Consider the following 14,157-nt stretch of genomic DNA (forward strand, 5'->3'; position numbering starts at 1 on the left):
ATATATAAAAAAATACATCTAAAAATATATGCCAAAAAAGAAAAGGTCAAATATCAGACCACTCGCTACTTAATCATATTGCTTCTATTTTTTTTAATTATTATTGTTGTTGTTGTTGTTGTTGTTTATACACAGTCATTCCTCAGTATCAGGGACCTCTTCCGGCCCTCAGACGGTCAGACTGAGCTCCAGGTTGCTCCAGACGGAGGACACAGCGCCCTCTGCCGGTTCCGCCGTCACCGCCGGGGGGAGGAGTCGTACGGAGCTTTATAAAACCGCCTCGACTCCAGAAAAAGGAAAACACTCCTGAAAAGACAGACAGCAGCTGACACTGACCAGGACACCTCCGGGAACCCCACCGAGCTCACCGTGTAACCTCACCTCTGTACCGGAGCTGACCGAGCAGACAGTCCGGTTATTGTTGACGTCGCCAGGTCTCTGTCGGTTAAAAAAAGAGCAGGGGAGGGGGACGCTGTTGCCTGCCGCTGGATCTCTAGACTGCAACGTATCTGCGCAGCACACAGCAACGAACAGGCTGAAAAACATCGTATCAGTGTGAACCAAAATGCCGTTTTCCGTTAACGGCATCCTTTGCACGCTCGCGCTGCTGGTCCTGTGGAGGGCGGAGGAGCTCGCGGAGGCGTGCAGCTGCGCTCCGGTACATCCGCAACAGGCGTTCTGCAACGCCGACGTAGGTGAGTACAGCAACCGGGGAGCAGCAGCAGCAGGAGGAGGAGGAAGAGGGAGAGACTGTTGTTGTTGTTGTTTACTTAGCTCATGTTGCACCAGGCTCCGGCACAGATGTGACCGGAGCTACAGCGGCGGTTAGCAGCCAGCCCCGGCCCGCGTCCGGTGTGCGTTGAATGGGCTCAGGGAGGCTGCTGGAAACCGCTGGAATAGCCCGAAGGTGGAGGGTGTTGCTTCTCAAGGCCATGGCCCAGACAGTTCGCAGTGCATTCAGACTGCACACTTGTAGACACGCATTTTGAAAAAAGGTATTTATTTGTCATGTCATGTTGTCAAGAATAGACCTTTGAAATAGCCAAGCAGCAGCTTAGGAAACAGGATTTTAAAAATATGTGCATGCTCTGAAGGGGCACGCACATCCACAAACACAAACACAAGCTCGCTTTGATGCAAAGTCCCCATAGAATTCATTTTAACACAACAAGAAGGAGTTAAAATTGCACCTCTGGTTCTCATTGATGAACTTTATGGTCTGATTTCACTGCATTATCTCAGTTTAGACCTCTGAACTCCACGGTAAGGCAACTGTATTGTATCTCACGGTGTAAGTGCAGTGTGTTTGTGTAAGCCAGTGTAATATTGAGGAAGGAGTCTGGTACCATCCCTGTACATTATATCTCAGCTCTCGAAGCAGAGTGCGTGTGTGTGTTTACCAGGCTTCACCCTCAGCAGCTCCGGGGGACGGAGCAGCAGCAGCAGCAGCGTCTCCCTGGCTTTTGCAGGGCAACGTGGCACAAGAGAGGAAGAGAGACAAGGAGGGAAAGAGCAGAGAGGAGGACAAGGGATGGAGAGAGTGAAGAGAAATTTCAGAGGGGGGATTGAATCTCAACCACAGAATATGTCACACCGCGAGCTTTCCTCCTCTCTCTCCTTCTTTTTTTTTTATTATTTCCATTCCTGCCTTGTTTCTTCCTGCGAGGGGTGGTGCTGGGAGGAATTACAGGAATGCTGCTGGGATTTTCCCAACTTTGCTCCCGTGTAACACAGGGACACACACACACTCACACACATGCTTTACTTTCGCAGGCCCACATAGACAACTGTAGGCCTGCTGCACACACAGTGACATCTGGCTGTCAGTCCAGGGTGTGTTTCAGGGGGAAAAAAGGCAATAAAAGTCACGGTCGACGGGAAAATATGCATGGTATCCTTGAGAATGAGAAAGTTCAAGACCACACTACCCTGGCTGCATCTTTTCTGCCTTCTTTATACGCATGCACAAGTGTGAGTGTGTGGATAAGATATTGCAAAATGACAGCTCTATTTTCAGGTGTGACTCAATCTCTGGCTGAGGTGGAGGGGCCTTAGAGACAGGATGTCTCACAGCAGAGGTGTATTTGTGTTTCGTGTGTGTGCTCGTGTTGTTTTTAAAGGGCGCGTGAGTCAATAAGGCTTTTGTCAGCTCTCCCGAAGAGAGAGAGAGGAAGAGGGGGTGGTGGGTGAGGATGATGCACATTAAAAGGCCACGCAGACCACTAAACGGCAACAATGGCCGATGTCATTGTCCGGCGACGATTTCAGGGCGGATCTGAGGGTGAAACAGCGGCTTTGGTGGATCTGAAAAAAAAATAAAATAAATAACCCCAGATAGGACGCTGCAGGCAGGACTGTGGAGAGAGGAGGAGAAGCAGGGCTGAAATGGGTTTTGCAGGCTTGCAGAGAGTCAGAGTCAGAATAGAGTCGGTTGTCTGGTTGCCCAGAATGTGCATGTAGGCAACAACAAAGTGACACTGTCAACAGTTATGTGGTCTAACAATTGAGATTTGTTTTGGTGAAATGGGATCCCACTCTTGGGGCTTGTTCACACACAAACATGGAGAAACCAGCAGTGTGTGTGTAAGTGTGTGTCACCTTCTGTTTTTCATGCCAAACGATGCCCCAGGTCAGACCGCAGGCCAGAAAAAAATCGAGCACTGTCATGCACCTACCACACAATCACACACACTCGCACACATGCAGAAGACAAACATCCTCTTTTTCATATAAATCTGTTGCCCACAAAGGGGAACTTCCCCGCAGCCCTGCCCAGTCAGACTGTCCTGAGGCTGGGCTGGGCGGTGTGGAAGACCGGCGTCACCCCACTGTCTGCAGGAAAACAGCGGTGGACATGCAAGGACACATGCACACGCTGACTCTACACGTCTCCATTTATGGAAATACAGACATGTTTTCTTCATGAAATGTACTTAGCACGCATCAAAAGAAAAACAGTGTCTTCAAAACCAAAACCTCAAGTTGCTCTGTTGAAAATACATCAGACTCTGTTGGAGCCTGATATTGATATTATAGTGTAGAAACTGCTGAATAACATTATATCTGTATTTTAAGTCATCTGTCTACATCAACATTTTTGCAAGGGTCCCTCTCATATGGTTCATAAAGCGTTGTCACAAAGACATGTACAGAAGCAGAATCTATTCTACAGCTGATCAGTTAAATTGATTATCAGAGAAAACTGGATAATAGTAAAATTTGAACAGTAAACTTCACTGGAAATTAAAGCTGCACTCACTGGTGTTTTTATACAAACAATGGTTCAGATGTGAAGGAGGTTAGTCGCAGTGACAAACCCTCAGAGAGTTATCACCCTACTGCAGCTTTCCTCAGCTCTGTGGCGTCCTTTGGCTCATTGTATTGTGTTTCAACCTGCCACATTTGCTATTTAGATTCTCACTGTTGCCATTTTCAAGTTGTTTCTAGAGGAAAAAGCTTCAAAAACCCACACCTCATCAGAAAACAGACAGACCAGACACAGTTGCTGTAGCTAGAGAACACAGTGGAGCATTCAGCATATCAGGAGTTAGCAGGCAGAGTCCAAAACAGAGCTAAAAATAGAGGCGATATTGGACTCTAACATTATTCAGGTTGCCTCTAACATGACTCCAAATGAATAGTAATGTTGCGTAACTGTCTGATATAAGCAGGCAACTTATTGCAAACAACTTCAACCTATCAACATAAAATGTGTTGATAGATCAGTATTCTGTTTACCACTGCCCCCAAGTGGCCAAAAAAAATCAGTCAATGCTGCTTTAAATGTCACAGTGCTAACACAGTGGACTTGAACAGTTGATTGGTTGATCGACCCAAAACTAATTTATAACAATTTTGACAGCTTGATGCTTGAAGATGAAGAAGATGCTTGATATTCAAATGCTTGACATTAAGTGATTCCTGCCGCCACTGATTTGCTGCATTTCTCTGTTTTATATCACTACAAACTGAATTCATTTGTGTGTTGGTTGTTAGTTGGACATCTTGGGCTCTGGAAGATTTTGTTGGACAATTTTCTGACATTAAATAGGCCAAACAAGTATAGTTCTAAATCATATAAACAGAAACACAAATAACAAAATATTATACTTGGATTATGAAAACTGAGAAACAAGTTTGCACAGAAACACTAAGTGCTGCATATCTGCCAAGATACTGTATTTGCAAAACCCAGTATGTGTGTGAAAAGTTAATGTACCATCCTGTTGGTGTGCTGCTCTGACTCCTGACCTCCCAGCACCTTGGTACTGACAGCAGTGCAGCTCCAGTTCCTGTATCCTTGCAGAGGAAACTCGAGCTTTAGTCTGTGCCGCACAGGTCTTCATACAGATGTTGCCAGAGGTCATTATGTGCCAGCTGAGTCGTGTTTGAGGGCGTTTTGTCTCTGTTGAAATGACAGGTTAAACAGAAGGTCCCACATACGTCTGGAGCTGAGCAAACCACATCAGGAAAGTCAGGGATGATTTGGTGGTCGCCAGAGTATGAAAAAAGAAATGGATAGTCATGCGGTGGATTGAATACAAGTGGGGGGGAGGGGGGCACTTAGGATGTGGTGTGTGTGTGTTTTTGTGTGTGTGTGTGTCCGTCCATATGGGGTTTGCATGGAAAACACTGCGTAGTGCAACCGATATGCATGTATAAGTCATTAAGCGTCGTCCTGGTCAGGGAGAGTAGGGGGAGCAGACAAAATGTGGGTCAGTTGGTGGTTTATTGAGGGGTGGCGGAGTGACTGGGCCGGGGGGGGGGGGTGCTCCTGGTTGCTGATTGACTGCTGATGATCAGACAACTTTGGGATCAATCTGCGGTGAAACTCAGCTGCCCGCAGGCCCCCGGTAGTCGTGCTATTTCAGCATCATGCTGTGCAAGTCTGCCGCCTCCGCATCATGCTGTTTAGACTGTACAGGATCATCCGCTCTGGCTTTATTGCAGGAGGGTGGGTGTAGTGGGGAAGGTGGAGGGGGGGGTCTGAGAAGTAAACATGTCTGCAACACCGAGGTAGACAGATAAGCCCCCATAATAGCAATCCATTGTGAATAACAGGGTAATTTCCCCTCAGTATTGTGTCCTGCTGCTGATTCTTTGCTCATTAGTTTGTGGCTCAGAATGAGGTCAGGAAATGAGAGCGGAAAAACTGAGAGGAATGCAGGAGTGAGCGCCAGCCAGGTATACTGCTGCGTGTGTGTGTGTTTATGTGTGTACTCTGGCTGCTGCTGCGTATTTGCATAAGCATCAGAGTGGAACCTGAATGCAGAGGTTTTGCTCAGGAGGAACTGGGCTTGGTTTCTCTGAAGCACTGATAAATAACTTTCTGAAGCCATTTATCAGTGTTGATGATGGCTCCATTTTGAGTCCCAGCCGGGTTATGCTAGAAAAAAACTGGTTCATAGGACAATGTATTTATAGTTGTTCCAAGCAGCCAAATGGGGACGAAGTCTTGTTTTCTGAATATGGAAATAATGGCAAAAACTTTTTCAGACAGTCTCTCCTGGTAGTGTTTCACTTTACAGAAATAGTTGCAGAAAGTTACAGAGATAGTTGTGCAACAAACAAAAGAAGCGCTTGAGAGAGAAGTTCAAACTGTCTCCTCTCTCACGTCAGTTTCCGAAGATTACAGAAATTCTCTGCAGCTGCCTGCTGAGTCCAGATAGTGAGATGAGACTGGATTAAAACAATAAAGTTTCAGTCCATAAAACCAAAACAATGAGCGGAGAGGCACCAAGACACAGGGTTTGTCATTTACAAGTGACCCCTTTCACATTACATACAGTCATTTGATCCATGGTTGATATAAAAATATTGATTTAGAGCAGCTTTAAAACTGTAGACAGCTGAACCTCAGTGGATTCGGTTAAGAATTCAGTTTGAGGACTGTATATGTTCAGACTTGATAAAACTCTGTGTCCTCCACTAACATCATGCAAAATAAATATATGTTAATCACATAAAACCTTAGCTGTTAGGCTAAATGTTATTTCACACACAAATGCCATATGTTGATAAATATCTATCATCTATTAACTAAGTTGATCATGAGACGAGACGTGTCAGGATGTTGATGCATTATCACCGGGGGATGGACTGATGATACCGCTCAACCCCAACCTTAGCATGGTACCAGAGTCCTTATTATGTCTGATGGTACCACGCTCCTAGAGCTGGAACCAATAATCCATTTAACTGATAAGTCAATCAACAGAAAATTAGTCCCCACCTGTTTTCATTACCGATTTATCTTTTTAAGTCATTTTTTTATTGCAAAAATGCCAAATGTTTGTTTGTTCCAGCGTCACATTTATGAGAATTAGCTGTTTTTTAATCTCTTATTTCAAAGTAAATTAAATATTTTGGGGGTTTTATTTATTCTATTCTTTTACTTAAGGTGATTAAGATGGCACTTTCCACCATTTCCTGACAGTTTAAAGACCAGATGATTCATTGGGAGAACATGAGCTGCAGATTCATACTCACATCTGAGGTTTTGCTGTTTTATATTATTGTAAAATTAATACTTTCTGGGGTTTTGGTTTGTTTGGTTAACTTTTCTGACATTTTACAGACTGAACGATTAATCGACAACAAAAATAGTCAGCTATAATAATAATCAGTTGCAACCCCTAAGTGTTGTTAAATTGTGCAGAAAAGCATCTCACTTCTTGGAGTAGGGGAAGAATGAAAGAGGGGAAAAGGAAGTAACGAGGGATGGAGCAGAAAAACGAGACATTATTAACTTTGGGAGCCGTGAACCCCCATATTTGTGTCTGCTCCAAGCCGTAAACTGAACCCAAGGGTGTAAGAGCACCAGCAGTAGACTCTGTGTGTGTGTGTATGTGTGTGTGTGTGTTTATCTATGTGTACGTGTCCTCTGTTCCTGCTTATTTTATGTTTTTTTTTTTCTCTATTGCTCATATTTTCCATTCTGAATAAATGCCCTAAGCATAGCTGAAGCTTGATGTAGTCAGTCAGGCCATTAAAACACACTACACACACACGGTGAGAAACATGCCTCTGGCCAAGTCTTTCTCTCTATATCAGCTTTCAAAGTTGTATTCTTATTCCTTAATTCTGGTCCTTTGATGGTTTCCTGGTTGTGTTTGGAAGCAGGAGTGTTTGCGTTGCAGGCCAAGCACCATTGGAAACCTTCAGTTTGGTTTTCATTGACTGGACTTGACTGTAGATGCTGAAGCTTGTGTTGTTGTCAGTGCTGTGCCTCATTGTGGTTTTTGCACATGAGACTGCAGGTAGGTGTGGAGTTTGTTTTGGCTGTTGTTCATCTGCCCTTTTCTCAGCCTGGGAGGTGGCGGATAAGGATCTTAAGTCCTTGGTGATGATTCAGTATCATCCGCTTTCAGTGGAGTCGTGACGTTATGATCATATCTTTAGAGCGGAAGCAATACGTGGCAATACTCCTTGACATAACTGCCCAGGAGGTTATGTTTTCACCTGGCTCTGTTAGTTTATTCATTTATTTGTCAGCAGGTATCATGAAAAAAGCACTGAACTGATTTGCACCAAACGTGGTGGTAGGGATGGGGCATAGACCAGTGAAGAATCTATTAGAGGAAATAATGTGATCCTGATTTAAAAAATCAGACACATTTATGGTGTTGAGACCTTTTAGTTTGGTGCTGATCCAGATCATAATAATCCAGATCTGGTACTTCCTTTTTCCTTTTATGTTTTTATTATAAGAACTAAACATGTGTAGGACTGCTTGTCCTTAGTGAAGGTCTACACTAGTCTATACACTTTTTTTCTGGATTAATAGTTAGAAAAATAGCCACCACATTGCCCTGTTATGTCTGCCCCCCCCCCCCAATGTCTCTGTGAGATGTTTGAATATTTAGGTTTTTGACAAAACAAAGACATTTGAAAATGTGACCTTGGACATGAAGAAACTTGAAGTTTCTTTGATGTTTTCAGAAATTTTACAAACTAATTTAGAGAATTAATAATATTAATTTGTTCATTGGAGCCCGAGATCTGACGCCATGTTTCCTCTGGTTCCCTGACAGTGATTCGAGCAAAGGTGGTGGGGGAGAGAGAGGTGGATTCAGGGAACGATATCTATGGGAACCCCATCAAGAGAATCCAGTATGAGGTCAAACAAATCAAGGTAAGGACAGTGGCATTTTAGTCTTATTCTCAGACTTTGACTCCTTCCTCCTGACCTTTGACCCCACCTCTTCCTCCTCTCCGTGGTTTTGTTCCAGATGTTCAAGGGGCCTAACCAGGACATCGAGGCTGTCTTCACCGCTCCTGTGTCTGCCGTCTGTGGTGTTACCCTGGATGCCACCGGCAAGAAGGAATACTTGATCTCAGGTCTGTATTATTTAAGAGGTTGAAGTTGTTCTGTCATGAAAACAATGCAACAAATGTCTGGAGTGAACAAAAAGTGAAAGAAGAAGAGACAGACAGGCAGATAGGAAAGCAACAGGAATTCACAAACAGATAGACAGTCAGACCTGCAGGTGTAAACAGCCGGGCAGACAAACACAAGGTTGGATAAAGACCAGCGGGCCATTTTGTGTGTCGGAGAAGTAACTGTTTATGTTATTATGGGTAATGATACGCTGCTGACTACACTGTAGAGTCTGGGAGTGACCTTGTCTGCCGTCTCTGGCTCTCGGGAAATGTAAATGTACTTACTGTATATCTCGTTCTCTCTTCCTGAGGTGAGATGACCATGAAGTTAAAATGAATTATTTCACTCTACAAGAAAACACCTGGAAGGGAGCATTTTCTTGTTCTGCCTTGATTGTCTATGACAGCAAGGCTGCATCTTTATATCTGCGTAGCCTTGTCTTCTACTCTAGTTTGATTAGGTGTGTGAGTCATTTCTGTCATTTTTCTAGACAAGCAGATATAATCAGAGAATTATCACTCTGCAGCTCCCCTCAGCTTCACTGAGCTTCAGAGCAAATTTCAGCTTATCATCCAGCAAACAGTCTTCACTGTTTTGGTTCACTCTCGTAGGTTTCATAGCTTCATTTTCAGTTGTAGCAGATAGGTGTTTACACCCACTGCACACTACCTGCCAAACAGCAGACAAAGTTAGTGACTAGCTGGTGAGCATAGTGGAGTATAAAGCACCTGAAGAGCCAGATATTTCTTTCAGGAGTTGGTAGAGAGCATAAACAGAGCTAAAAACAAGCAAATACTGGACTTAGATTCATCAAGTGGGTGCAGACACAGCTCCAAATTAATGCTAATGTTGCTCCATATTGTGGCTGGATGTGCAAATGTTTGCTTGTAAGTTCCCCATTCGTCTGTTTAGCAGGAATTAATATGTGCTCACAACTTCCACTAACCCCCCAAATGGCCATACACTCTTCTTGTCGAAAGTTAGATGGTGATATCATTTATCTGTCTGTTAACAGCCAGGAGAGAGTTAGCTTAGCTTAGCTGGAAACAGTGTTGTTTTTATTAGCTGGCTAGCTGTTTCCCCCTCTCTGCGCCCTTTATGCTAAGCTAAGCTGCTCTCTGTAGCCATATATTTATATCTCTTATCTCTGTGTCCTCCACTCCACCACAGAGTGAATAAGCTTATTTCCCAAAAAAGGCGAACTGTACCTTTAGCATTTGCATGCTAAATCTGGCTGGTATTGTGACTGAAAGCAGCACAGGCAGTCGGCAGCAGAATGAGACATCGTACAGCGAGTAGAGGAGACACAGAGGATCATGATGTCATGCATGCTCTGGTTTCCCCATCGCAGACAGAGATGCACCCGCAAACACTCGCCCTAATTACATAGAGTTGTAAGGAGAGGAACTGCTGAAGCCAGCATTTCCTCTCTCTCTCTCTCTCTCTCTCTCTCTCTCAGACTTTTTTTTCCCTCAAGATGTAGGACTCGGCAGTGGGAAAGAAAGTTAAGTTTCTGACGACCGGGGCATCTTTTAAAATGATTCATCCCGTCTTCAGTTTGAAGGGTTAACGCTTGGAAGGGTTACAGTGAAATGTGAGTCAGTCCCGTCTGAGGACATGCTGTGAAGACTTCAACATGTTGAGAGCTGTTTAGCAGACAGATAGTGGTGAAGTGAAGAGGACATAGCCTCAGCAGATCTGTAAATTCATCTTGAAATATCTCCCTGTTTTGACTGGTACCACTCGAGCATGAAACATAAACTAAAGCTTTTCACGAGGACAGGTGGTGTGTGTTGATGCCTGCAGGCACCAGTCTGAGAAGTAACAGATTTTATCAGTTTTACCCGTGAATCTGATGCTTATAGTTTGTGATTTTTTTATTTTTGTCCTTGATGCATCAGGAGCTGGGTGTTGGTGTTCTCCTGTGTGTCTAATCTTGTTATGTCTGAATTTTCTGTCATCGGTCATTGTGACACTCTTGTTGCCGCATTGTTCCCTTTACAGGCAAGGCTGAGGCCGGTGGGCGCATGCATGTGACCCTGTGCGATTACATCATGCCCTGGGACTCTTTGAGCACCACCCAGAAGAAGAGCCTCAGCCAGCGTTACCAGATGGGCTGTGACTGCAAGGTAAGGCTTGTGTGTGTGGTTTGTGTTCCAGAGTAAAAAAAAAAAAAAGAAAGGGGTTGCAGTTATTTCCCTGCTGGAGTCCAAAACCAGACATAACAGACAAAACGAGACGGGACATGAGCCAGAACAACAGCTACAACAACAAGCAGCCATCTTTTATTCAGGAAACATACACTTCCAGGGAATATTTCTCGACCTGGCGCAGGGACTTCAGGATGTCACTGACCTGTCCAGTAAACAGTAAACCTTTGTACAGAGCCAGGCTAGCTGTTTCCATCTGTTTTCTGTCTTTATGCTAAGCTAAGCTAATTTTTTGTATTTACTGCGCAGACATGAGAGTGATCTGTTTACAGTGCAGCCAAACAAATAAGGAAGTTGTGAATAATTTTGCAACAGCTTGATTTCATGCTGCGCACAGTTCAAGTAGTTTTCCACACAACAGCAGGACACGGTGAAGCTGATGTTTTACCAGTGGCTGTTTGTTCTTTCCCCATTACTGTTCTGTAGAAATATATTTCACTAACGATTGCAGTCAGCATCAGCTGCTGTAACAAATGCATTTCCCCTGGTTATGTCACAGTAAAAGCCACCCCGGGTTTCACCAGTGAAACACTTGTGTCAAGCAGTGTTGGTAGAATAATTAACCATTTGCAGCGGCAGTAACTTAATACAGATCTGATTCAGTGTGAATGAACAGTAAACAGAGAGGCTCTTCTATGTGTGAGATAAAGGGAGGCAATCTGAATCCAGCTCCTCTATCAGTGAAATGATTACTAAATGCATGAACAGGTAACAAAGCTCACCGTGAATAGCAAGGTAAGGTATCAAGGGTGTCTGGTGGCCTGATGGTTAAGGCGCTCAACGTCTGTGGTTCAAATTCTGTTAGAGGGACCTTTTGTTTTCTTGTCTTAATAAAACTCTTGTTGTCTGGTATCTGCACATCTTCACATGTTTCGTATTGGCACTATTTCAGCTTTATACCCCTGAGCAGATTACAGACAGTACAGTATAGGGAGATTGTTTTGTGTGTTTCTGCAGATTGTGCGCTGTCCCTCTCTGCCCTGCGAGATCTCAGCTCCTGAGGAGTGCCTGTGGACGGACCTGATGATCGAGAAGCAGGTGCATGGACGCCAGGCCAACCACTACGCCTGCGTGAAGAGGGCGGATGGCTCCTGCTCCTGGTACCGTGGTGTCGCACCGCCCAAGAAGGAGTTCCTGGATGCCGAGGACCCTTAGTCGCTCTGCGCGCCTGACTGCCCACTGCACAGCCTGACGAAAATAAATGTAAACAATTCCATTGAAATGAAATATAGCAACATCAGGCAAAGTGATTTTTGATAATAAAGAAAGCAAAGCTAATGTGACCTGCTGGTCTGAAAACAATCTTTAGTCTCTCTTAGTATTTGTTGTCTGTAAGCGTTTCAGTTAGAGTAAGCAACATGAAGCCACTTTCAACCTCAACATTGCTCAACATTAACAGACTCTGAAGAGGCTCAGAGGTTGTTCTCAGACTCAGCGTCTCTGTAAAAACAAATAAAAAATAGCATCATGAGACATAGACTGGTCGAGTGATGATGTAACTTCCTCCTGAGGCTGGCGTCAGGAGGACATAAATTCTCGTTGAGACAGAGCACTTCCTGCCCGGCAAAGCTCTTTAACAGCTCTGCTCTCTGACTCCACAATCAATCCCCGATCTACAGACGATCATTCGTTGCCCATTGTGTTTCTACTTTTATTACCTCATTCTCCATTTTATTCCAAAGCCAAATTCCAAGTTGCCTTTTTTTTAAATGATTGTCTCTCTCTCTCTCTCTCTCTCTCTCTCCCCCCCCTCCGAACACTTATTAGTTACTGCTTCTCTCATTTTCTCTGCTTGGAACTGGTTGGCCACCGCTGACATCAGACGCCCACGCCACGTTTTTTTTTTTTTTTTTTTTTTTCTAATTTTTACTTGTTTCTTTAGAAAGAACATGATTCATCTTGCATGGCTGATATTTTCTGGTTTCATTCAGTGAAAATCTTTTTTTTTTTTTTTTTTAACTGCAGCCTGTGACCATCACAGGCCTCACTGGACCAGTCTATGCTGTGTGAAGATGAGCGCTCTAAATTTAAACCTGCTTGTGAGGTTTAAAAAAAAAAAAACCTCCTCACTGCCCCACAGTCCAATCAGAAATACTCCAACTTTCTCACTCCTCCTCCTACTCCTTTCTTCTTCAGATCTTCACCTCTCTCCCGTTATCCCCACTATGTAGCTGTACAGTACCTATGCATATACTTTTGTTGTTACTTGATAATTATTATTTACTGCATTAGAACTAGATTTGCACTTTTTGAGGATGAGTTCCAGTAAAGACAAGAGCCTGAACACTCTGATGTGACAGTTATTATCTTTCGCCCAGACCGACAGATCCACCTCAGGTGCAGATTTTTCACATATTTTGAGTGCTTTTGGTGATCCATATTCACAAACGCAAGCTTACTCTTGCTATCTTTCTCATAACAGATAAATAGTACTTGCAGTGAAAGGAAAAACAAAAAAAGTGGCGTGTGAGAGGTTTGGATATAAGGGATCTTTTTGCAGATTTTATGTGTGAAAGAGAAACAAAAAAGAGCTTGTGGGATGTTATTTCAGTGTCTTTGTATTATCTGTTGATTGTAAATGCAAACAGCAGTTTCATGATTTGCCAATATATTCTCGCGGACATTTCATCTCATGAGTAATAAGGTCTTTACTCGCTTAATGTTAGCTTTGACTCGTCTTTTCCTGCTCCTTCCAGTTATTAATGAAAGCTTTATCGCTGTCCTAGAAAGCAAGTTACTCAATTGAAGTTTACAGTGCTGTTTTATACACCTCAAGCTACATTAACAAAAAAAATATATATATGATGGAGTATTAGAGGCATAATTTAAAAGTAAACTCTTTCCATTTTCCATTACTTTGTATTTTTTCAGTGTTATTATTATACCTGTCATGATTTTTGTGTGTTTTCGCTGTCTATGTCTATGATGTCTTTAGCTGTAGTGTTGAGTTGAGAAGGTCCTCTTGCGCTGGAGTAACGTGAGAGTGAGAGAGATGAATCCTTTTTGGAGAGAGAAATGAGAAATGGGTACCTTGTGTGAATAGAGGACTGTGCATGTGTTTAATGCTTTGTGTAAGTCCGGGCGAAGGACAAAAATATTCAGTATTATCAAATAAAAACCACACGTTTGAAAGAATAAACGCCGCCTGTGTGAGTCATTTGACCGCTGGTATTTGCTGATAATGGTTTTGGATTTTGGTGAAGTGATGCAAGCTTGTTGTGGGTTAGTTGTCCTTAAACATGGGATCATATTCAATGAACCTGATAAATGAGTGTCCTGAAGGCTGTAAGTATGGAGGCCCTGAGTAGTAAATAAGTAAATAAATACAATAACACATCATTAAATATATAATGTTAATACCAACAAGATGAATAATGTAACCAGGAAATAATCCAATAAACCTTTTAAATGTTTTTTTTTTTCTTTTTTAATGAAATGTTATTTCACGCTGTTTATTTTTACAATAACAGAAAATTTCTGGTCATTTTAGACTGAAATATCTCAACAACTATTATACCTTTCGCCATGAAATTTGGTGCAGATGTTCATGGTGCTCAGAGGATG

The 14,157-nt window shown here is 43.2% G+C and overlaps 1 protein-coding gene across 1 annotated transcript; it reads left to right on the forward strand.

The window, feature by feature from the left end:
• Positions 1-262: 262 nt before the first annotated feature.
• timp2a (TIMP metallopeptidase inhibitor 2a) lies at positions 263-13,732 on the forward strand. Its single transcript, XM_018665560.2, has 6 exons — positions 263-695; positions 8,034-8,134; positions 8,232-8,340; positions 10,388-10,512; positions 11,551-11,796; positions 12,361-13,732. Exons 1-5 carry the CDS (start codon positions 566-568, stop codon positions 11,746-11,748), a joined length of 663 nt encoding a protein of 220 aa, XP_018521076.1. The 5' UTR covers positions 263-565; the 3' UTR covers positions 11,749-11,796; positions 12,361-13,732.
• Positions 13,733-14,157: the final 425 nt, after the last annotated feature.

Source organism: Lates calcarifer, linkage group LG23 (assembly GCF_001640805.2).
Source record: "Lates calcarifer isolate ASB-BC8 linkage group LG23, TLL_Latcal_v3, whole genome shotgun sequence".
In the NCBI taxonomy this organism is placed as follows: Eukaryota; Metazoa; Chordata; class Actinopteri; family Centropomidae; genus Lates; species Lates calcarifer.